Source organism: Heterodontus francisci, chromosome 1 (genome assembly GCF_036365525.1).
Source record: "Heterodontus francisci isolate sHetFra1 chromosome 1, sHetFra1.hap1, whole genome shotgun sequence".
Lineage (NCBI taxonomy): Eukaryota > Metazoa > Chordata > Chondrichthyes > Heterodontiformes > Heterodontidae > Heterodontus > Heterodontus francisci.
The window spans coordinates 55,377,382-55,403,746 of NC_090371.1; the positions used below are offsets into that span (position 1 = coordinate 55,377,382).

Genomic DNA, 26,365 nt, shown 5'->3' on the forward strand with positions numbered 1-26,365 from the left:
GTACACACTGCTGCCACTGTGCCTCGGTGGTGGCGGGAGTGAATGTTTGTGGATGGTGTGCCAATCAAGCGGGCTGCTTTGTCCTGGATGGTGTCGAGCTTCTTGAGTGTTGTTGGAGCTACACCCATCCAGGAAAGTGAAGAGTATTCCATCACACTCCTGACTTGTGCCTTGTAGATGGTGGACAGGCTTTGGGGAGTCAGGAGGTGAGTCACTCGCCGCAGGATCCCTAGCCTCTGACCTGCTCTTGTAGCCACGGTATTTATATGGCTACTCCAGTTCAGTTTCTGGTCGATGGTAGCCCCAAGGATGTTGATAGTGGGGGATTCAGTGATCCTAATGCCATTGAATGTCAAGGGGAGATGGTTAGATTCTCTTTTGTTGGAGATGGTCATTGCCTGGCACTTGTGTGACGCAAATGTTACTTGCCACTTATCAGCCCAAGCCTGGATATTTTCCAGGTCTTGCTGCATTTTTACACCGTCTGCTTCAGTATTTGAGGAGTCCCGAATGGTGCTGAACATTGTGCGAATCATCAGCGAACATCCCCACTTCTGACCTTATGATTGAATGAAGGTCATTGATGAAGCAGCTGAAGATGGTTGGGCCTAGGACACTATCCTGAGGAACTCCTGCAGTGATGTCCTGGAGCTCAGATGATTGACCTCCAACAACCACAGTCATCTTCCTTTGCGCTAGGTATGACTCTAACGAGCGGAGAGTTTTCCCCCTGATTCCCATTGACTCCAGTTTTGCTAGGGCTCCTTGATGCCATACTCGGTCAAATGCTGCCTTGATGTCAAGGGCAGTCACTCTCACCTCACCTCTTGAGTTCAGCTCTTTTGTCCAGGTCTTGCTACATATAGACACGAAATGCTTCAGTATCTGAGCAGTTGCGAATGGTATTGAACATGGTGCAAACAATGAACATCCCCCCTTCTGACCATATGATGGAGGGAAGGTCATTGATGAAGCAGCTGAAGATGGCTGGACCTGGAACACTACCCTGAGGAATGATCTGGGGCAACAATGACCAGGGGCTGAGATGATTGACCTCCAACAACCACAATCATCTTCCTTTGTGCTCGGTTATGACTCCAGCCAGTGGAGAGTTTCCCCCTGATTGCAGTTGACTCCAATTATGCTCGGGTTCCTTGATGCCACACTCAGTCAAATGCTGCCATGATATCCAGGACAATCACTCTCACCTCACCTCTGGAATTCAGCTCTTTTGTCCATGTTTGGACCAAGGCTATAATAAGGTCAGGAACTGAGTGGCCCTGACGGAACCCAAATTGAGCAACAGTGAGCAGACTGTTGCTGTTTAAATGGCGCTTGATAGCACTGTCGACAACACCTTCCGTCACTTTGCTGGTGATCGCGCGTGGACTCTCCTTCTTCTTTGGCCTCCTTGTCTTGAGAGACAATGGGTAAGCGCCTGGAGGTGGTCAGTGGTTTGTGAAGCAGTGCCTGGAGTGGCTATAAAGGCCAATTCTAGAGTGACAGACTCTTCCACATGTGCTGCAGAAAAAAATTGGTTGTTGGGGCTGTTACACAGTTGGCTCTCCCTTGCGCTTCTGTCTTTTTTCCTGCCAACTGCAAAGTCTCTTCGACTCGCCACACTTTAGCCCTGCCTTTATGGCTCCCCGCCAGCTCTGGCGATCACTGGCAACTGACTCCCACGACTTGTGATCAATGTCACAGGACTTCGTGCCGCGTTTGCGACATGAAGAATGGATGAAGATGGAATGAATTGAGTTGTCTTTAAAGCGGAAACACGGACGACCGGTGGGTCTGATACCAGTGATGAGCTCGCTGTACAATGTGTCCTTGGGGATCCTGCCATCTTCCATGTGGCTCACATGGCCAAGCCATCTCAAGCGCCGCTGGCTCAGTAGGGTGTATATGCTGGGGATGTTGGCTGCCTTGAAGACTTCTGTGTTGCAGATAAGGTCCTGCCACCTGGTGCCAAGGATTCTCCAGAGGCAGCAAAGATGGAATGAATTGAGACGTCGCTCTTGGCTGACATATGTTGTCCAGGCTTTGCTGCCGTAGAGCAAGGTACTGAAGACTGACAGGGCAGCAATTGGCCTAATTGGACTTGTCCTGCTTTTTGTGAACTGGACATAGCTTGGCAATTTCCCACATTATGGGGTAGATGCCAGTGTTGTAGCTGTAGTGGAACAGCTTGGCTAGGGGCGCGGTTAGCTCTGGAGCACAGAGTCACAAATGCTTCAGCCTTTTCTTTTGCACTGATGTGCTGGGCTCCTCCATCATTGTGGATCGGGATATTTACGGAGCCTCCTCCTCGGTTGGTTGTTTGATTGTCCATCACCATTCACGACTGGATGTGACAGGACTGCAGAGCTTTGACCTGATCCGTTGGCTGTGGGATTGCTTAGCTGAGAATCACGTGCTGGTTGTGCTGTTTGGCATGCATGTAGGCCTGTGCTGCAGCTTCACCAAGTCGACACTTCATTTTTAGGTACGCCTGATGCTGCTCCTGGCATGTTCTCCTGCACTCTTTAATGAACCAGAGTTGATCCCCCAGCTTAATGGTAATGGAAGAATGAGGGATGTGCCTGGTCAGAGGTTAGATTTAGATTTTTTATTTAGATTTAGAGATACAGCACTGAAACAGGCCCTTCGGCCCACCGAGTCTATGTCGACCATTAATCACCCATTTATACTAATCCTACACTAATCCCATATTCCTACCACATCCTCACCTGTCCCTATATTCCCCTATCACCTACCTATACTAGGGGCAATTTATAAGGGGCAATTTACCTGTCAAACAGATTATGGTTGAATACAATTCTGCTGCTGCTGATGGCCACAGCAGCTCATGGATGCCCAGTTTTGAGCTGGCAGCTCTGTTCTGAATCTATCCCATTTAGCATGGTGACAGTGCCACGCAACACGATGGAGGGTATCCCCAGTGAATAGACGGGACTTCATTTTCACAAGGATTGTGTGATGGTCACTCCTACCAATACAGTCATGGACAAATGCATCTGCAATAGGTAGATTGGTGAGGACAAGTTCTAATAGGTTTGTCTCTCTTGTTGCTTCCCTCACTACTGCCACAAGCCCAGTCTGGCAGATAGGTCCTTCAAGACTCAGCCAACTCTATCAGTAGTGGTGCTACCGAGCTACTCTTGCTGATGGACATTTAAGTCCCCACCCAGAGTACATTCTGTGCCCTTTCCACACTTCTTCCAATTGGTGGAACATGGAGGAGTACTGATTCATCAGCTGAGGGAGGACGATAGGTGGTAATCAGCAGGAGATTTCCTTGTCCATGATGGAGCTGATGTTGGTTGAGGAATAATATTGGCCAGAACAGCAGGGAGAACTCCCTGCTCTTCTTTGGAATAATGCCACAGGATCTTTTACATCGACCTGAGAAGAGCAGACGTGGCCTCAGTTTAATGTCTTATCTGAATGACAGTACCTCCGATAATGCAGCACACCTTCATTACTGGATTAGAGTATCAGCCCAGATTTTAGTGCTCAAGTCTCAAGCGGGACATGAACCCACTACCTCTAACTGAGAGGCTAGAGCCACAACTGACCCCTCGAAGGACTGTTAGCAGCTGATCAACCATTATAAGGCATGAGTCAGTTCCTCCAGGAAAAGCAGAAGGGAGAAAATAGGAAGGGGAAAAATGCAATAAAACAGCAGATTTGTCACTATACAATGTCGTCCATAAATACAACAAAAAGGTGAAATCTAGAGGAGTGTGGGAGGAACGTAAAAATAATTAATTCGAAATGAGGTAACAGTGAACAGTGTGCAGTTAACAGCAGTAAATACATGGGGTTGTGTTCAAAAATGATTTGGGCATTTTCAATTTTGGTTTTACTTAAGAAAAAGATCCTCTAATCAGGTGTTCCCTTTACCTGTATTCGTCTGCACAAATCACATCTAGTCAGCAAAGCTTTTCAGATACATCTGCTTTCTAGATCATTTATCACAAGCCTGGAAATAATTTTTTAAACATATCAATATATGAAAGATGCTGATCGTCACAGCATCACTATCAGAATATGTGAATTCATGACAGTAAGATAAGTCAAAGAATGCAATGCACTTGAGTATGGAACATGCCCTGTAAGGCCACCTTGAAACACACCATCTCTTTAAAGTAACTGCAAAATTGCTCACCACAAGAAACTCTTCTCATATTAATTTTCATTAAATTATTTTCCTTTTTTAAGCATGATCCCAGGAGAATCACATTATGCACAACTTTTACCAATTCACTTTTAAAATCCTTGAATGCAACCCTTCCCACCCTTTGACAGAATAACATTACATCGCATTTTTCTTAATATTTGCCAGGTCTCCAGGTTTGACCTAGTTTACTTGCAAATGTCTCCATACTTCAAGGCTACCAGGAAAGCTCATAGATCAACTGACAATTCTGGATTCAATGTGGAGACTGGAAAAAGGCCTATTTAGCTCACTAGGCACGGTGTATCACGTTTGCAAGCAATTCCGTCTCTTTATAACTAAACACTAAACCTCAAATTGTCAATTTCTTTGGAATGCATTCAAATCTCTGCTGCCTGTGTCTTAATTCACATCTTCCCACTCACCTATCACCCCTCTGTACATGGCCTACATCAGCCCCGGTCAAGCAACATCTTGATTTTAAAATTTTCATCCTTGTTTTCAAACCCCTCCATGGCCTCACCCCTCCCTACCTCTGTAATCTCCTCCAGCCCACAACCCTGAGATATCTGCGCTCATCTAATTCTAGCCTCTTGAGCATGCCCAATTTTAATCACTCTACCACTGGTGGCCATGCCTTCAGTTGCCTAGGCCCTAAGTTCTGGAATTTCCTCCCTACCTCACTGCCTCTTTACTTTGCTTTCCTCCTTTAAGACAATCCTTAAGACCTACCTATTTGCCCAAGCTTTTGATCATCTGACCTAATATCTCCTAATGTTACTTGGTGCTATATTTTGTTTTATAATGCTCCTGTGAAGCGCCTTGAGACATTTTATTAGGTTAAAGGTGCTTGAGGAATATAAGTTGTTGTTGCTGTTAAAATTAAATCTACTTCACAATGCTAACTGGCAGTCAGTCCCATATATCAATCTGAGTTCCAAATAAACTGGAAATTGCATTTTGTTATCGTTTTTTTCCCAGTTTATGTAATTGTGTCCCTCTAGTTACTCTCTCCTGAAAACAGATAAACTCACCATCCAAAATGCTAATTCCCTGCATGATTTTTTAATGACTTTGATCATGTCTTCCCCTATCTATCTATTTACTATCTAGAGCAGACTTTGCCCCCCGAGGGCTAATATTTTCCTCTTCATTCGAAAAAAATGTTAAAATGTTCCCCTTGTTTTAAAGCAGATTTGAACCAAAATGGCAGGGAGAGTTTTGCTATGGCTTCTTTTGTGCATCACAAATCTGTTAAATAGGAACGACAGAAAGGGAGCTGGCCAATCACAGCTCACCTAAAATAATGGCCCTTTCACACTTCTCAAGCAGCTAATGAGCCACTTAACTGCTATAAAGGGCAAACATGTTGTTAATCCAGCTGTGGAGTGCATAAAACTATATAAAAATGTCACAACAAAATGCTAGGAAAGGCCGTTTTAATAGACAGAAAACTCGGGACCTATTATTTCAACAACAAAAAAGTCTTACTGAAAGTACCAATAATGAAACAGTAGAAATCTCACTGGGAGTTGACTAAGAACACAATGAAAAATTGGCTTAAAAAAAAGACTGAATACTGAAAAGAAAACACTGACACAAGCAAGCTTAACTATGCTCCCTGACCCTTCACCTCGATTTTTCATATAAAAGAACACTTCAAATACCTTCCCCTACTATAGATGATAGTCCTCAGTCAACGCTTACCTTTTTTGTATAGTCTTCATTGTCCTATGAACTTGTCAAAATCATTACCAATCTACTGTGGCCCTTATTATTTTAGCACCTGCCATGTTGGCCTGGTGCTTAAAGAAGCTTCAAGCGTTTTAACATATATAATATCTACTGTTATCTCCATGAGTTCAGATATGTCTTTACCATTTCAGTTACCTGCATGAGATTATTTCCCCAAATTTCAACAGCACTTAAATTGAGGGCAAAATGATCTCAAATATCCGCTGAATCCTTTGCTTTTCCGCACTTTCATTTTATATTTAGGGAACTGCATTTTTAAAGTTAATATTTGAGTTTGATTTTATATTCACTGAGGATGAATGCATCAAAACTGCATCTACTTATCCCTATAAACGTGAAACACGAAGGATGTTTCTTAATTGTCTGAAATTCGTTTTTCCATCTTTCCCTTTACATCCAAGAGTGTGAACCTTGTTTACCTTTACCAATCATCGCAAAGAATTAAATTCTTCTGTGAGCTCATAATGTAACAATTAGGTCTCGGTTTTAAATTGTCTTCCTTGTGCATCTAACTTATTCCTCCCTTGTTTCGTGTGTTTTCCTCTCTCCTCCATCATTATTTCTCAATCTGTCCTCCCCATTTTTTCACCCCCTCATCTTAAGGTCATCTCCAGTGCCTTAATTTATTGGTTTGCAACAATCCAATGTCACAAAATCTAGTTTAATGTATTGTAACAAGGTTAATAGAGATCAGCAATATTATTCCATCTATATTAAAATATCCGTCCAGTAAGAAACTACAGTAATTCTATCAAAGCATCCAGTTATTTAACTGATAGCTGCATGGATAAAGGGGATGCGTAATACTCATTGGGAAGGAAAACAGGAAAATAAAGTATACAATATGACTCCTAACTGGGTGCAGGAAGAAAAGGCTGTAGGTACATGAAGATAATTTTAACCTATGCACCTGGACAGAAGTTGGATCACCTGCCAGTTTTACCAGCCACTGATTTCAACGTTCCAAGTGTCATGGGTCCTGTAGTTTTTTTTTCGGGAATATGCGGTTTGCCTTTAAGGTTTGCAGAGGATCAGTATTGCTTTAAGAACCAGCAAACCTCAGGAGGTATAGGAAGGTGCATTTTCGGTTGCCATTAGAAACAGCCATTTGGAGACTGTGATTCAAAGGGTACATTCTCGTTACCATAGATACAGCCACTGGGAGTGAGTAGCAAGCAATACATTTGTTACAATTCAATTTTGAACTGGCTTTTAGTTGACGACAGTTTGTTCTAACAGAACACAGACACAGACATACAGACACAGCTGGTGTTGACACCTGAAGAAAGAACTCTCAACCATTTAAGCTGAAGGAAGACAATTTTAGTCTGTTTAATTATTATCTCTCAAACTTATTTTTAAAAAGTCAAGCCAAAACAGAGATCTCTGGTAATTTAAAATGAAGAAAGGGAAGTTAGACTGTGACAATCTTTCATCCCTCAAAAAACTCTTAAAGTCAGCTTAATTCCACTGAAAGTGTTTGCAAGTCGTTAATTGTTGAAACTCACTGGAGAAGGAAAGCATCACCTACTGCTGAAGTTAGACTACAAACTGTGGAAGAACCTTTTTTTACCGCATTGGACATTCTGTGAGGACTTCAGTTAACATTTTGTGAGGACTTCAAGCAACATTGAACTGTAAATTTGCAAGGACTCTAATTTTTTCTATTTTAAATGTTGTTTCTATCTTCATAGTGTTTACGAATTTAGTTCTTCTAATTAAAGAGTTAATTTGTTGATTTAAAGACATCTGGTTTGGTTAGCCTCATTCGGGGGTTAATAGATGGTACAATTTGGCTGGGTCTTTCTTTAATTTGGAAAGTTTTAAATGATATCTTAGGCGATCTGTGGAGCGAAGGGATTGAATTATCAGTGCATTTCTCCCACTACAATCAGAATCGCATATTTTGATTGGGGGCTTTGACTGGACCGGTCATTCGTAACACAAGCAACTCATTATAGGAATTGTAAAGTGTAAGGCAAAAACATAATAGAATACTACCAGGACTAAGAAATACTAGTTATAAAATAGGCTTGAAAACTTAGGATGTTTCTCACTTGATCTGAGAAGGTTCATGGGGACCTCATAGAAACTTTCAGAGGTAAACGATGGAGGCTGTTTCTGCTGGTTGGCAAATCGGTAGCAAGGGTTCACAGATACAGGATGATCACTAAAATAACGAAGTAGGAAATTAGAGGAATTTTTTCCCATGGAATTATTAGGACATGAAATGCTCATCACAAGTGCCTACTGAAGCAGAAACTATAACATGATTTGAAATGCAATTGGATAGATAGTTGAAAAGAAAGAATTTCAAGGGATAAGGGGAAAGAGTAGCAGATTGGGATGAGAGTATTATTAACCCCACTTGAAGAGCTAACATGGGCAGTGAGCCAAATGGCCCTTTCTGGACCTCTGACAGTCTAACCAGACGTCCATTTCACATGTTGACAACTCTTTATCTTCACTAGATTAAACATATCTTCATGGTTCAAAGATAGGCTTCTCTGTGACATTTATTGGTATAAAGACTTAGCTGTTGTTTTCCTAATTTAGGTCTCAGAGACACAATTGTAACTGACTGAATACTGGGTTCCCCTCATCTGAGAGTCTCCACTGTTTCACCCTTCTATGGAAGCTCAGAGTTTTGGGGCTCAATTTTAACTCACTCAATACCCATTCACTTATACAGAGTTAAAACTGGACCCTTGGCCTCCAAAATATTGGCAAGTACGTACAGCTGATTTGTTACATTGACCAATTTACTATAATTTATGCAGAAGTTACTGAAAACCTAAATAGTGCATTGAAAAACATTTTTCTTTAAAGATTAATATTTAACTACCCTTCCAACACACACCTTACCCATGTTCCAAACAAAAGAGGTAGTAATGTTTCAGAAAATCAATGAGATCAGTAAAGATTCATATCCAGAAATTAGAGTCACCAGACCCTGAAAATGGCAAGTTTCTGATATAAATCAGACAGTCATGAAAAGCATCATGTATTTTAGCAAAACATAGATAAGCTCTGATAAGATCACCAATTTATTTTTTTTTAAAACTATTTTTGCTTATTTATAGCAGGCTGACGAGTGCTGTGCTTTGGAACCCATTTTTCAGCTTTGAATCTTGAAACAGTATTTCCACACCAAAGTTTCAAGCACACCAGAGTAAACAGTGTAAATCAGGTTAAACAGCGCAAATCAGGTTGAACAATGCAAATCAGGGTAAAGAGTGCTTACTAGGTTTACAGTCAGGTAAGTAACAATCATTGAATCATTAAATGGTTACAGCACAGGAGGCCACCATTCGGCCGGTCGTCACATGCCGGCTCTCTGCAAGAGCATCTTGGCTAATCACATTTCCCTGCCCTTTCTCCGTAGCCCAGAAATTTTTTTTTCATCTTCAGCTCCTTCTCCGATAGCCTTTTGAAAGCCACGATTGAATCTGCCTTCATGACACCCTCAGGTAGTGCATTCCAGATCCGAACCACTCGCTGCGTAAAAAAAGTCTTCCCTCGTGCCACCGTTGCTTCTTTTGCCAGGCATCTTAAATCGATGTCCTCTGGTTCTCGACCCTTCTGCCAAAGGGAGCCGTTTCTCCCTATCTCCTCTGTCTAGATTTGAACATCGATCAAATCTCCCCTCAATCTTCTCTTGTCTAAGGAGAACAGCCCAGACTTCTCCAATCTGAAGTCCCCCATCCCTGGCACAATTCTCATAAATGGGTCAAAATCCTGGAACTCCCTTCCTAACATCACTGTTCATGTACCCACACACTAAGGATTGCAGCAGTTCAAGAAGGCAGCTCACCAGCACCTTCTCAAGGATAATTAGGGATGGGCAATAAATGCTGGCCTAGCCAGCGACACCCACATCCCATGAATGAATAAAACAATCTTTTCTGCACCCTCTCTAAAGCCTTCACATCCTTCCAAAAGTGTGATGCCCAGAATTGGACACAATACTCTAGTTGAGACTGAACCAGAGTTTTATAAAGGTTCATCATAACTTCCTTGCTTTTGTACTGGAATTAAAGCCGAGGATCCCATATGTATTCCACCCGGTCTTGGTAATTTATCAACTTTAAGTATAGCCAAGCTTTCTAAAACTTCCCCTTTATAAATTTTTAGCCCATCTAGTGTCCCAACTACCTCCTCTTTCACTATGACTTTGGCAGCATCTTTAATTCGTTTTTGAGAGGAACCATGGAGCGAAGAGTCGATAATGTCTTCACGTTGGCTCTTGCATTTTGCAAAGAGAGCACTGGATTAAACAATAAATGGGTGGGGTTGGGGAGAGGGAACTGCACTGTCAAAAGAACTGCAAAATTACCCAAAATCAAATTTAGGCAAATAGTACCTCCAGTGGGTACTCTCACATTGCTTTGTCTTCATACCTGCTGCAAGATGGACCAGCTATAAACTCTCTAAACTTTATCTTTGATCTTTTTAGGTATCAATGGAGCAACAACTATCTGGTCGATTCTTTATTAACAGTTCTTTGTTAACCAGCAATGTGATGCTGATGAGCGGAATACCTATGTGTGCTTTCATGCATGTGTATAGGGCATTTTTGAGTACATGACCTCAACTGCCTAAGTGCCACCTTACCAATCTGCCAGCATTTTAAAGGCTCCTTTATATTCATGTTAGTGGGAGGTTGCCCAGACCTTGTGGTGGTCAAATCTATTGAATCCAGCAAATCCAGCAGGTTTACTTTGAGATTGCTTCCGTTTGTACCGTATGGATATAAATGCAGTTTAACTTGTGTTTGTTGGATTTATATCATCTGAAACAAGGTCGGGGTGGGAATTTTAATTCCTTGTGCAGTGGAAACTAAGCTAGTGGTGGGGGGAGAAGGTGCAGGGAGTTAAAATGGACTGGATCTCACGCCGTTCCCAGTCAGCTGCAATTTTAAAAGGGATATTAGGCTCACCCTAGGTGAGATGGGAGCCTCAAATATTTATGCAAACGGGTCTCCTATTACATCAATGCATCTCCAATACTATCCTGCCCCAGAAGTAAGCAGTATGACAGTGGTGGCAGCCCATCCAGCTGAAACCTGGTGAGAACTACTCCGCCAGGCCCTGCACGGACAGTGTAGTGCTGCATTGCCCAGACTTCCCCCTCACTCCCGTTTTACAAAGGGCTGACCTTCCGGTCCTTCCCCCTCCCACCTTGGGCCTGGTGGACAATCTCCGGCAGTCAACTTTCCACTGCTTCCTAACAATTTCCACTGTCGTCAAGAGGCTGGTTAACAGCTTGTTTACTGGACTGTTAAAACCAGCTGGGCCTACCACTGCCACTCCCGGACAGTCTGGCTTCTCATTAGGCTGCTTTCTCACCAGGGAGTTAAAATTCCCACTTCAGCCTCAAACCAGTACCTGCAATGTAACAAAGTCCTAAGTGCCACATCTGTCTTCTAATGGCAAAATTGTTCCTTAATAACAAAAAATAGCCTAACACATTTAAGTATATTAATTCCAGTAAGGTGCCTTGTTTAAAATTGCGAGTGGGGGGTTGGTGGGCAAGCTTTTGACATACAACCCCACCTTTTTTGATTCCTTGATTGCTTTGAGCACAAATGACAAGCACAAACATGATAAGAGAATAATTTAAATGCTTCTTTCATTGAGGTAGTGCAACATGTTACTGACCTGACAGCCCTGCATGTTTGAGTCCCTCCCAAATGGGAATGATGTTCTATCTGCTTTGCCTGAAAAACAAAAACATTGATATCAAATTACCTGCAGCATAACAGAAATGATCATCAGAACCAACATTTCAATTTACACTCAGCAGGCCCATCACTTATTTTGGGTTGCGACCTAGTTTAAAAAGGTAATCTATTTTAATGTATCTCTCTTTAAAACAAACAGCATCCCATGCATAACTTGGTTTATAGACTCCTTTTGATCATAAATCTCCCTCCTAACATTTCTCTGATACATTGGTCTTTGGCAATCCTAATGCTCACTAGTCTGAGATACTGCAGAAGGGTACTGGATCTTATCTATATATGGATAGACCTCTGTCTATCAGACATTCAGTGCATGGCCTTTGGCTACCAAAGAAGTTGCATTGAAAAGGAAAGGTTACGTTTATTTGGGAGTTGACAGGAAGTGTTTTAATGTAAAATACTTAACTCGCTCAATGCTTCAAACAATATCCTGTGTTTAAAAAATAAGTTAAAATAAAAAGAGAAAACTTCCATTTCCACTGTGGCTAACGGCCTGGGAGATAACATCTGATGAAAGAGGAATTGCTTCTCTGATGTCACAACGAGGATCATCACACAACAGGTTTTCCAGGACAGACTGAGAACCAAAGAGTTACTCCATCTCCGATCCTAATCTGCAGGCTATTTGACAATTGAGGGGTGTATCACAGCTTTATTAATTATGTCCTATCATAACATCCACCCAATTGCAAATTCCAGGATACATTAGATAGCAATCAGGAGCAGGAGCCCTGACTGCAATTTCCCCTGGAACTGGGGCAATGAAACCTGTTGTAGCACCCTTACTACTGCTCAAACTAAGATTGGGTAACAGAATGAGTACGATACCTGGAATGAAGAGCTCAGTTCCACAATGGGTAGTGCAATTGATTATTGATTTATTGGTAAAGCTCCAAGTATAAATTATTTTGACAAACTGAGATACAGTGTAGTGGTTCTTTTTATTCTTTCATGGGTTGTGGGCATCGCTGGCAAGTACAGCATTTGTCGCCCAATCCTAATTGCCCTTGACAACTGAGTGGCCTGCTAGGCCATTTCAGAGTCAACCACAGTGGATCTGGAGTCACATGTAGGCCAGACCAGGTAAAGATAGCAGATTTCCTTCCCTAAAGGACATTAGTGAAACAGATGGGTTTTCAGGACAATCACTGATAGTTTCATGGCACCATTACTGAGACTAGCTTTCAATTCCAGATTTTTTTTTAGTAATTAATTGAATTTAAATTCCACCAGCTGCCATGGTGGGATTTGAACCCATGCCCCCCAGGCAATATCCTGGGCCTCCGTATTACTAGTTCAGTGACATTACCACCACGCCACCATCTCCCCGAATCAGGGGATAAGGACACATATGTACATTGCAATTCCTTGCATGTTAGGGTCCAAGTCTCAGCCAGGCTGATAAGACATGTTACTGAAGACAGAGCAGATGAAGAGAATGAAAAGATTTTCTTCCAATCAGTTACAATGGTCTTAGTAAATAGGTGTGCCTGCCTGCCCTGTCAGCTGGGAAATGGTTAGTGCAAGATCTGCAGAGTGGAATAGAACTTAAAAATGAATGAAAAGAAGAAAACATAACAATCAATTTCATTGGTGAGAGCAGCCCCACAACATATTCAATGGAAAAGATCCATAAATTATGGAAAGGACACCATGGAACTTATTGTTTTTCATGCTTTTGTGGTGACGTGCATACTTTTCTCGTACTTTCCCCTACTGGGCTTCCTTCACCCTTAGGAAGAGTACAACAGAATAAATATTGAAGCCACAACTAGGTTTAAATATTGCACGAAATTTGAAACTTACTCACAGACACAGGAGGTATTAACAGCAGAATCAATGGGCTGAATTTAGTGAGACTGTCGTGGGTCCTGGCGGCAAACCCGGAAGTGGGCGCCATCCACACTAGTCATATGTGTGCCTGGCCCACTGCAGTCATGCGGCAGGAGGCCATTTTACACAATGGACGTGCAGGGCCCAGCCAATTACACCACGGGGGCAGGATTCAAGGCATTGAATGCGGCTTCAGATGACTGCAGAGCAGGTGCTGGCACCATATTTAAAACTCTGCTAGCCGAGCTCACATTGCTGACTTTGAGTTATTGCTGTCTCGTAGTCTCTGCTGAAGCCGTTGTTGTAGTAACTCCTGGACCCCCCAACAAACCTCCCCCCCCTCTCCACCCCCACGATCCCGGAGAAGGATCCTGCAGGATGGCAGAGGCAAGATGGTTTAACCAAATGTTTTAGCGATGCCTCCCTCGAGATTCTACTCTAGACTGCAAGGCAAAGGCGGAAGGTCCTCTTCCTCAGTGATGGCAAGAAGAGATCCACCCGCCTGACCAAGCAAGCCTGGATGGAGATCGCGGAGGAGGTCAGCAACCATGGGGTCACCTTCCCAAACATGGCTCCAGTGTCACAAGAGGGTCAACAACCTCCTTCATTCTGCCAAAGTTGAGTGCTCCATATCTTTCTTCTTTTTAGGGATTGCAAGTGGCTAGGCAGGAGGAAACGGGACATGGAGAGGGAGTCACCACAAAGGCGCTGACAAAGGGGGTTAGGCATCACCACATCCTGACAGATGCATCTCTGCATTTCAGCCACAGGCCACCTTCTTTCACAGCTCACCCCCATGAACTCCCCTGAGATCTGACACGAGGATGAGCTATATAAACCCCAGTGAGGGACAAGGGGCTGCCACTAGCAGAACAGTCCTGTTGCTCTTTCTGCGAAAAATTACTATCTCCCTCTTTCCAATTTCAGGACAAGAGGGCCTATAACAGCAAGGAGATCTCAAGGGCTGGTGGAGGATTACCAGACACCTGCCCTCTTTCAACAGCTGAGGAGGAGGCTCTTGTGTTAGCCGGGACCCAGGGCAGCCGCTCAATAACAGAAGGTGAGACTGGAGACTCTGCACAAGACAGTGAGGATTGTCTTCAAACAACAGAACAGTTTGTTTTAATACATTAGCATGTAATTGCAAGCGATTCAATGGGTGGCTTGGAATTAAGTGGACAATGGGCAGCCCTCATGTGCTTTTGGATCTCCGGCCGTTGAAAGCTGGTGGCACTGAAGCGAGGCCAGGTGGATGTGCCGGGAGTGGGTGGGGGATGGTGTGCATGGTCTCGGGTGGAAATGCCGGCAGAGGGGGGCTTGGTCTTGGCTGGTCTGCACGGAGTGGGGTGTGGGATTTGGTCTTGGGTGAGAGGGTCGGGTGGTCGTACTATCGGGTGAGAGGTTTATCTATCAGCAAGCGTGGTCACTGAGCGCCATTAGTGAGACAGCCGAGAGGTGTAGCAAAAACGAAGGTGCCAAGGCAACTTCATCTCTGCCAGGAAAGCACTCTGGAGGCCCACTGGCATGAATCTCATACACCCTGTATTTTTGGACTCCCGTGGCATGATACAGCGCCTCTGACGGAGGGAGGACCAGAAGGCAATTGTGCTTGCCCGTGAAGCTCCACGATGAGAACAGCAGCAGCCAACCATACCAAGAAGGGCCCACCTGCCTCAGATAGTGTACCGGACTCGAATCAGCTACCTCCAAGCATCCGAGCAGCATTGTCCATGAAGATTACGGCTCTCCAGGAAGGCCATCACCGACTTATGCACCATGCTGCAAGACGAGCTGTGACCTACGGGATTCGGTGGTCACCCTATGTCCATGATCTTCACTGTGGCACTTAACTTATATGGGTCTGGATCATTCCAAGGATCCACTGGGGACATGTGTGGGGTCTCCCAGGCAGCAGCCCACTGTTGCATCAAGGAGGTGACCAATGCCTTGTGCAAGACGGCAGTAACTATTGGCGCTACCGGACCAACAATGACAGTCAGGCTAAGAGGGCCATCAGATTCGGGGCCATCAGATTCGGGGCCATCGCTGGATTCTCCCAGGTGCAGGGGTGTGATAGACTGCATGCATGTGGACATCAAGGCTATAACAGACCAGCCAGCTGCCTTCATCAATAGGGAGGGCTTCCATTCAATCAACATTCAGTTGGTCTGCAATCACCAGGAAGCAGCCACACCTACATACTTGGACAGTCCCAGATGCCACAGCTTTTCTGGCTCCCCTGTGTACCTTCAGGATGGATGCTCAGGCACAAGGGCTACCCATTGAAGACATGGCTACTGATGCCTGTGAAAAAGCACCATTAACGTAGTAAAAATGTCCCAAGGCACTTCATTATTAAACAAAAATCAACAACGAGCCACATAAGGATATATCAGGACAGCGGACCAAAAGCTTGGTCAAAAAGGTAGGGTTTAAAAAGAGTCCTGAAACGAGTAAGAGGTAGAGAGATGGAGAGATTTAGGGAGGGTTTAGGGTCCAGGCCGCGGAATGGTCAGTGAAAAAGATTAAAATCGGGGATGCTTAAGAGGCCAGAATTAGAGGAATGCAGATATCCAGGAAGGTTGTAGGGCTGGAGGAGATTACAGAGATAGGGAGAGGCAAGGACATGGAATGATTTGAAACAAAATTGAGAGTTTTAAAATCAAGGCCTTGCTTACCCAAGAGCCAATGTAGGTCAGTGAGCACCAAGGTGATGGGTGAATGGAACTTGGTGCGAGTTAGGATACAAGCAATAGAGTTTTGGGGGACCCCATTTTTACCAAGGGTAGAACATGGGAGGGTGGCCGTGAGCGAGTTGGATTAATCATGTCTAGAGTTTAAAAAGGTATGGATGAGGGTTTCAGCAGCAGATGAGCTGAGGCAGGGGCAGAGTCAGACGAGGCAGAAGTAGGAATGCTGTGCATATGTAGTTGAACGCTCATCTCGGGGTCAAATACGACTCCAAGGTTGCGGACAGCCTAGGCCAATCTCAGACAGCTGCTAGGGAGAGGGATGGAACTGGTGGCTAAGGAACTGCTTTGTGAGGATCCGCACAACATATAGAATAATGAAGCATGGATGGAACGAAACTGTAATTCAAAATTTAGCCATTAGACTGCCAATCTGCAAGAACATAAATTGAGTGGTTTCTGAAAGTCAGCAGAACCTTAAAAGACTGAATTATGACCTTGTAACTCCCTCCGCCACATCCATTATTTTATATTACGTATATTAACGGATATTCTAAAGTGAATCTATCGCCCCTACTGTTAAAATGCTGTGGTGGAGGAGATCGAGTGCTGTGAGGAGAACATTAATGACATTTTGTAGCAGTGCCATGGTGACATTCACAGAGGTGTATAGTGGCTCACTGACTTTCAGGAAGAACAAACAGGATTCACAGTGGAATTGAAACAAGGCGAGATCAAAAGACAAACTGCAAACAATGGAACTCTGAAATGAAAAACAAAAAATGCGCAGCAAGTCTGTCCACATCTGGGTCAATATCTAGTGAGTGTGGAACACTTTAACTGCAGCCGAAGAAAGATCCTCACCCGAAATAGGACACTCAGATGCTGATTAACCTGTTGAACATTTCCAGCGTTCATTGCTTAGTATAGAAGGAGGCTCTTTTTAACTTATTTTAGTGACTAACTGCATTATTTACCTAGCTAGAAACTGAGGATATCATTTTCAGTGGTGTATATGTACTAAGGGAAAGAGTCTAGTAGAGACAGAATAACTATTTTAAAAACAATGTGCCTAGCCTCCCTCCCAAAAATGGCTTAAAAGAAAAAAATATAGATTTTAATTTTCTGCAATAAACTCTGAGTTGTTGAGCCTTCCTGGGGCTGATGTATACAGAATGGGTCATCAGCACTCATTCTCATAATGTTGAGAAAGAATGAGCATCCTTCCTTCTCCTATTCACAGATGCTAGAGATTCCAAAAGCTCTTAAAAAGTGTTTTAAAATGCCAAAACTGGCAACTGAGATTTGAGAACATGCTGATTACTGCTAAATATGAAAGAAAATAAATATAAGAAAACATCAGACAAGATTAGATTTTTTTTTTAGATTAGAGATACAGCACTGAAACAGGCCCTTCGGCCCACCGAGTCTGTGCCGAACATCAACCAGCCATTTATACTAATCCTACACTAATCCCATATTCCTACCAAACATCCCCACCTGTTCCTATATTTCCCTACCACCTACCTATACTAGTGACAATTTATAATGGCCAATTTACCTATCAACCTGCAAGTCTTTTTTGGCTTGTGGGAGGAGACCGGAGCACCCGGAGAAAACCCACGCAGACACAGGGAGAACTTGCAAACTCCACACAGGCAGTACCCGGAATCGAACCCGGGTCCCTAGAGCTGCGAGGCTGCAGTGCTAACCATTGCGCGCCACAACTTGCAGATTGGGAAGTTAAGTGGCGAATGAACTTTTGACACAGATAAATGTGAGGTGACGCACTATGGTCGGAAAAACAGAACCTATATCACCTACACCCTAGAAAATACGAAACTGAATGGCCTGTTTGTGTTATATACTCCATGTTGTTCGGTGAAAGATTGCTACCAGAATGTCAAAAAAAACTTTAAAAGCACAGCAGAAACTAACTGAAAGAAGATATTGTAAATGTCAAGTTCAAAATTACACAGAAGTAATGACTAGGACACACTAGTTGTCTGAAGAAGATGGGATCATATCAAAGAAATGTAGCACTAAGATTCTGTATGTGCTGAACTGAGAAGACGTTCAATCAATCAGGTAGAAAAAAACTTACATTTGTATAGTGCTATTCACAACCATCAGACATCTCAAAGCACTTTCCAGCCAATGCAGTACAGTCACTGTTGTTTACAAAGTTATGAGTGGCATGGACAGAGTGGATAGTCAGAAGCTTTTTCCCAGGGTGGAAGAGTCAGTTACTAGGGGACATAGGTTTACGGTGCGAGGGGCGATGTGCGAGGCAAGTTCTTTACACAGAGTGTGGTGAGTACCTGGAACTTGCTGCCGGGGAAGGTGGTGGAAGCAGGTACAATAGCGACGTTTATGAGGCATCTTGACAAATACATGAATAGGATGGGAATAGACGGATATGGTCCCCAGAAGTGCAGAAGGTTTTAGTTTAGGCAGGCATCAAGATCGGCGTAGGCTTGGAGGGCCGAATGGCCTGTTCCTGTGCTGTACTGTTCTTTGTTCTTTGAAATACCAATTTGAGCCAGCAAGTTCCCACAAACAGCAACGTGATAACGACCAGATAATCTGTTTTTTGTGATCTTGATTGAGGGATAAATATTGGCCAGAACACCGGGGTAACTTCCCTGCTCTTCTTCAAAATAGCGCCAAGGGATCTTTTACATCCACCCCAACAGACAGATGAGGCCTCGGTTTAACATTTTATCCAAACGATGGCACTCCCTCAGCACTGCACTGGAGGTCAGCACAGATTTTCATGCTCAAGCCCTGGATTGGGACTTGAACCCAATACCTTATGACTCAGAGGAGAGAGTGTTAACAAATGAGCCACAGCTGACATGCAGCTAGGTATCAGACTTCTCAAAGCAGGCTGGAGGGGGGCTGTGCCTGGTCCCCTCCTATTTTTCATTTGCATTTAGAAACACCATCTGCAGACACTGGGTCAGTTTCAACATGAATGCCAATGATACCCAGCTCTGCCTCTTCATCACCTCTCTCGACACATGCTGTCAGACCATTTGTTTGATAGCCAGTCTTGAATGAGTCACAATTTCCTCCAGTTAAACTTTGAGAAGATCAAAGTTCTCCTCTTTAACTCCCACCATAATCTCCATATCCGTCCACTGATTCCATCACTCTCGCTCGTCACTGTCTCTTTCTGAAGCAGACTCTTAGAAATCTTTGTGTTGTATTTCATCCCAATTTGAACTTCCAACCCAAAACCTCCACGACAAAGACTGTCTATTTCCACCTCTTGCAACATTGCCTTCCTCCACCACGACCTCAGCCAATCTGTTGCTGAAACCCTCATCCATGCCGTTGTGACCTCAGCTTTTCCAATGCCCTCCTGGCCAGCTTCTTACTTCTCCACCATCTGTAAACTTCAGCTCATTCAAAACTCTGCTGCCAAGGTCCTGACCTGCATCAGATCCATAAACCAATCATCCCTGTTGTTGCTGACCTACTTTGGTTCTCCTCCCCTAATGCCTTAAATTTAAGATTCTCATCTTCATGTTTGGATCCCTTCATGACTTTGTCCCATTGTATTTCTATAACCTCCTCCAATCCTACACTTCCTTCAAATGATCCATTCCTCTGACTCTAACTTCATATGCAACCCTGCCCCGCACGCTCTACCATTGGCAGACATACCTTTAACCATCTAGGCCCAATGCTTACCAGATGTGGCGATAAACTTGCCTAATCTAGAGCATAAATCTACTGCATGGGGTCTACCAAAAATTATCTACAGTCTGATGCTACAAATATGATAATATCAATCTTGTCAAGTATCCTTTTCTAGTTTTCTACTGATTATTTTCAAACATAATTGCTTATCCAAGATAATGCCTCAAACATTTGGTGACAAATTTATGTCATTTGTTTAATAGCCAGCATTTGCTGATATGTTAACACTGCAAGACCTTTCACAGTAGACATCTTTAGAAGAAATTGTGAACTTGCTATATGAGTGCTGACGGTTAAACAAAAAGAAAACTAGGAAGCACTGCTTTGTAATAACATTCTAAATGTTACCCAAATAGTATTACTGGGAATTGTTGATATCTTTACACCTCCTAAAAACAAAGCAATAATGGGTAGAAGCAATCAGATATAAGGTTGTTATCTACAAACTAAATGATTATACTGTAATCACAACCTGTGTCCACAAAGCTCAAGTATTACCTGATCCATGAAATTAAATGAAATTACTACCTTCTATCCATGTTGATGGGAATTGGTATTAGAGCAGAAAGTTCCAACAGGGAGCTATCACAAGCACAATCAAGACGGCAAAATGGCTTCCTTCTATTCTGAAATTTCAATGAATTATTTCTACTATGAGCAGTTCCCGAAAGGCTCTTTGTTTTCATTCATTCATGGGATGTGGACGTCGCTGGCTAGGCCAGTACGTATTGCCCATCCCTAATTGCACTCGAGATGGTGGTGGTGTACTGCCTTCTTGAACCACTGCAGTCCTTGTCAGGTAGGTACACCCACAGTGCTGTTAGGAAGGGAGTTTCAGGATTTTGACCCAGCCACAGTGAAGGAACGGCGATATAGTTCCAAGTCAGGATGGTGTGTGACTTGGAGAGGAACTTGCAGATAGTGGTGTTCCCATGCATTTTCCCATGCATTTGCTGCCCTTGCCTTTCTAGTTGGTAAAGGTCATGGGTTTGGAAGGTGCTGTTTAAGGAGCCTCGGAGCGTTGCTGCAGTGCATCTTGTAGATGGTACACACTGCTGCCACTGTGCGTTGGTGGGAGTGAATGTTTGTAGATGGTGTGCCAATCAAGCAAGCTGCTTTGTCCCGGATGTCGAGCTTCTTGAGTGTTGTTGGAGCTGCACCCATCTAGGCAAGTGGAGAGCATTCCATCACACTCCTGACTTGTGCCTTGCAGATGGTGGACAGGCTCTGGGGAGTCAGGAGGCGAGTTACTCACTGCAGGATTCCAAGTCTCTGACCTGCTCTTGCAGCCAATGGCTACTCCAGTTCAGTTTCTGGTCAATGGTAACCCCCAGAATGTTGATAGCGGGGGATTCAGTGATCCTATTGCCATTGAATGTCAAGGGGAGATGATTAGATTCTCTTTTGTTGGAGATGGTCATTGCCTGGCACTTGTGTGGCACGAATGTTACTTGCCACTTATCAGCCCAAGCCTGGATATTGTCCAAGTTTTGCTGCATTTCTACATGGACTGCTTCAGTATCAGAGGAGTCACGAATGGTGCTGAACATTGTGCAATCATCAGCGAACATCCCCACTTCTGACCTTATGATTGAAGGATGGTCATTGATGAAGCAGCTGAAGATGGTTGGGCCTAGGACACTACCCTGAGGAACTCCTGTAGTGATGTCCTGGAGCTGAGATGATTGACCTCCAACAACCACAACCATCTTCCTTTGCACTAGGTATGACTGTAACCAGCAGAGAGCTTTCCCCCTGATTCCCATTGACTTCAGTTTTGCTAGGGCTCCTTGATACCATGCTTGGCCAAATGCTGCCTGGATGTCAAGGGCAGGCACTCTCACCTTACCTCTTGAATTCAGCTCTTTTGCCCATGCTTGAACCAAGGCTACAATGAGGTCTGGGGCTGAGTGGCCCTGGCGGAACCCAAACTGAGTGTCAGTGACCAGGTTATTGCTAAGCCAGTGCTGCTTGATAGCACTGTCAATGACACCTTCCATCACTTTATTGATGATTGAGAGCAGACTGATGGGGCGGTAATTGGCTGGGTTGGACTTGTCCTGCTTTTTGTGTAGAGGTCTTACCGGGCAATTTTCCACATTGCCTGGTAGATGAGAGTATTGTAGCTGTACTGGAACAGCTTGCTAGGGCCGCGGCAAGTTCTGGAGCACACATCTTCAGCACTATTGCCGGAATATTGTCAGGGCCCATAGGCTTTGCTGTATCCAGTGCCTTCAATCATTTCTTGATATCATATGGGGTGAGTCGAATTGGCTAAAGTCTCACATCTGTGATGCTGGAGACTTCAGGAGGAGGCCGAGATGGATCATCAACTCGGCATTTCTGGCTGAAGATTGTTGCAAATACCTCAGCCTTTTCTTTCGCACTGATGTGCTGGGCTCCCCCATCATTGAGGATGGGGATATTTGTGGAGCCACCTCCTCCAGTTTAATTGTCCACCACCATTCACGGCTGGGTGTGGCAGGACTGCAGAGCTTAGAAATGATCCGTTGGTTATGGGATCGCGTAGCTCTGTCTATCGCATGCTGCTAACGCAGGTTGGCACGCAAGTAGTCATGTGTTGTAGCTTCGCCAGGTTGACACCTCATTTTGAGGTATGGCCTTGCTGCTCCTGGCATGCCTTCCTGCACTCTTCATTGAGTCAGGGTCGGTCTCCTAGCTTGATGGTAACGAAAGGGTGGGGAATATGCCGGGCCATGAGGTTACAGATTGTAGTTGGGTACAATTCTGCTGCTGCTGATGGCCCACAGCGCCTCATGCATGCCCAGTTTTGCACTGCTAGATCTGTTTGAAATCTATCCCATTTAGCACGGTGGTAGTGCCACACATGATGGAGGGTATCCTCAATGTGAAGGCGGGCTTCGTCTCCACAAGGACTGTGCGGTGGTCACTCCTACCAATACTGTCATGGACAGATGCACCTGCGGCAGGCAGATTGGTGAGGACGAGGTCAAGTATGTTTTTCCCTCTTGTTGGTTCCCTCACCACCTGCCACATACCCAGTCTAGCAGCTATGTCCTTTAGGACTTGGCCATCTCGGTCATTAGTGGTGCTACCAAGCCACTGTTGGTGATGGACATTGAAGTCCCGCACGCAGAGTACATTCTGTGCCATTGCCACCCTCAGTGCTTCCTCAAAGTGGTGTTCAACATGGAGGAGTATGGATTCATCAGCTGAGGGAGTACAGTAGGTGGTAATCAGCAGGCGGTTTCCTTGCCCATGTTTGACCTGATGCCATTCATGGGGTCCGGAGTCGATGTTGTGGACTCCCAGGGCAACTCCCTCCCTCCCGAATACCACTGTCCCGCCACCTCTGCTGGGTCTGTCCTGCCGGTGGGACAGGACATACCCAGCGATGATGATGGCAGTGTCTGGGGCATTGCCTGTAAGGTATGATTCCATGAGTATGACTATGTCAGGCTGTTGCTTGACTAGTCTGTGGGACAGTTCTCCCAATTTTGGCAAAAGTCCCCAGATGTTAGTAAGGAGGACTTTGCAGGGTCGACAGGGCTGGGTTTGCCGTTGTCGTTTCTGGTGCCTAGGTCGATGCCGGATGGTCTGTCCGGTTTCATTCTTTTTTATTGACTTCGGAGCGGTTCGATACGACTGAGTGGCTTGCTAGGCTATTTCAGAGGGTATGTACGTGTCAACCATCATTATATAGAACATAGAACAGTACAGCACAGTACAGGCCCTTCGGCCCACGATGTTGTGCCGACCCTTTAACCTACTCTAAGATCAAACTACCTACATACCCTTCATTCTACTATCATCCATGTACCTATCCAAGAGTCGCTTAAATGGCCCTAATGTATCTGCTTCTACTATCACCGCTGGCAGTGCATTCCACGCACCCACCACTCTCTGTGTAAAGAACCTACCTCTGACATCTCCCCGAAACCTTCCTCCAATCACCTTAAAATTATGTCCCCTGGTGATAGCCCTTTCCGCCCTGGGAAAAAGTCTCTGGTTATCCACTCTATATATGACTCTCATCATCTTGTACACCTCTATCAAGTCACCTCTCATCCTTCTTCGCTCCAATGAGAAAAGCCCTAGCTCCCTCAACCTTTCTTCATAAGACATGCCCTCCAGTCCAGGCAGCATCCTGGTAAATCTCCTCTGCACCCTCTCTAAAGCTTCCACATCCTTCCTATAATGAGGCGACCAGAACTGAACACAATATTCCAAGTGTGGTCTAACCAGGGCTTTATAGAGCTGCAGCATAACCTCGCGGCTCTTAAACTCAATCCCCCTGTTAATGAAAGCCAAAACCCCATACGCCTTCTTAACAACCCGATCAACTTTGGTGGCAACTTTGAGGGATCTCTGGACGTGGACCCCAAGATCCCTCTGTTCCTCCACACTGCCAAGAATCCTGTCTTTAAGACTGTTTTCTGCATTCAAATTCGACCTTCCAACTTTTCCAGGTTGAACTCCATCTGTCACTTCTCAGCCCAGCTCTGCATCCTGTCAATGTCCCGTTGCAACCAACAACAGCCCTCCACACTATCCACAACTCCAGCAACCTTTGTGTCATCAGCAAACTTACTAACCCAGCCTTCCACTTCCTCATCCAAGTCATTTATAAAAATCACAAAGAGCAGAGGTCCCAGAACAGATCCCTGCGGAACACCACTGGTCACCGAGCTCCATGCTGAATACTTTCCATCTACTACCACCCTCTGTCTTCTATGGGCCAGCCAATTCTGTATCCAGACAGTCAAATTTCCCTGTATCCCATGCCTCCTTACTTTCTGAACGAGTCTACCATGGGGAACCTTATCAAACGCCTTGCTAAAATCCATATACACCACATCCGCTGCTCTTCCTTCATCAATGTGTTTTGTCACATCTTCAAAGAATTCAATAAGGCTTGTGAGGCATGACCTGCCCCTCACAAAGCCATGCTGACAGTCTCTAATCAAACCATGCTTTTCCAAATAATCATAAATCCTGTCTCTCAGAATCCTCTCCAATAATTTGCCCACCACCGACGTAAGACTGACTGGTCTGTAATTCCCAGGGTTAACCCTATTCCCTTTCTTGAACAAGGGAATAACATTTGCCACCCTCCAATCATCTGGTACTACTCCAGTGGACACTGAGGATGCAAAGATCATCGCCAAAGGCGCGGCAATCTCTTCCCTCGCTTCTCGTAATATCCTTGGGTATAGCCCGTCTGGCCCCGGGGACTTATCTGTCCGCATATCATTCAAAATTTCCAGCATATCCTCCCTCTTAACCTCAACCTGTTCGAGCATATCAGCCTGTTCCACGCTGTCCTCACGAACGACCAGGTCCCTCTCACTAGTGAATACTGAAGCAAAGTATTCATTTACGACCTCCCCTACCTCCTCCGACTCCAGGCACAAGTTCCCTCCACTATCCCTGATCAGCCCTACCCTCACTCTGGCCATCCTCTTGTTCCTCACATAAGTGTAGAACGCCTTGGATTTTCCTTAATCCTACCTGCCAAGACTTTTTCATGTCCCCTTCTAGCTCTCCCAAGTCCATTCTTCAGTTCCTTCCTGGCTACCTTGTAACCCTCTAGAGCCCTGTCTGATCCTTGCTTCCTCAACCTTGAGTAAGCTTCCTTCTTCCTCTTGACTAGCTGTTCCACATCTCATGTCATCCAAGGTTCCTTCACCCTACCATCCCTCCCCTTTCTCATCGGGACAAACCTATCCAGCAGTCGCAGCAAGTGCTCCCTAAACAACCTCCACATTTCTGTCGTGCATTTCCCTGAGAACATCTGTTCCCAATTTATGCTCCCCAGTTCCTGCCTAATAGCATTGCAATTCCCCCTCCCCCAATTAAATATTTTCCCTTCCCGTCTGCTTCTGTCCCTCTCCATGACTATAGTAAAGGTCAGGGAGTTGTGATCACTATCACCGAAATGCTCTCCTACTGAGAGATCTGCCACCTGTCCTGGTTCGTTGCCAAGCACCAAGTCCAACGTAGCCTCCCCTCTGGTCGGCCTATCTACATATTGAGTCAGGAAACCTTCCTGGACACACCTGACAAAAACTGCTCCATCCAAACTATTTGCACTAAGGAGGTTCCAATCAATATTAGGGAAGTTGAAGTCACCCATGACAACAACCCTGTTACTTCTGCACCTTTCCAAAATCTGCCTCCCAATCTGTTCCTCCGTGTCTCTGTTGCTATTGGGGGGTCTATAGAAAACTCCCAACAAGGTGACTGCTCCTTTCCTGTTTCTGACTTCCACCCATAATGACTCAGTAGACAAACCCTCCTCAACGACCTCCCTTTCTGCAGCTGTGATACTATCCCTGATTAGCAATGCCACTTCCCCCACCTCTTTTACCTCCCTCCCTATTCCTTTTGAAACATCTAAACCCCGGAACATCCAACATCCATTCCTGCCCCTGTGATATCCACGTCTCCGTAATGGCCACAACATCGTAGCTC

At 44.7% G+C, this 26,365-nt stretch overlaps 1 protein-coding gene across 10 annotated transcripts in view; it reads right to left on the reverse strand.

Moving 5' to 3' along the window:
* The window catches only part of LOC137369501 (transcription factor 4-like), a 648,100-nt gene that overhangs the window by 297,970 nt on the left and 323,765 nt on the right, over positions 1 to 26,365 (reverse strand). For all 10 annotated transcript variants that reach the window (XM_068030798.1, XM_068030777.1, XM_068030816.1 and 7 more), the window contains one exon: positions 11,596 to 11,654. In XM_068030798.1, coding sequence (XP_067886899.1) covers positions 11,596 to 11,654 — 59 coding nt within the window. The remainder of the gene's footprint in view (positions 1 to 11,595; positions 11,655 to 26,365) is intronic.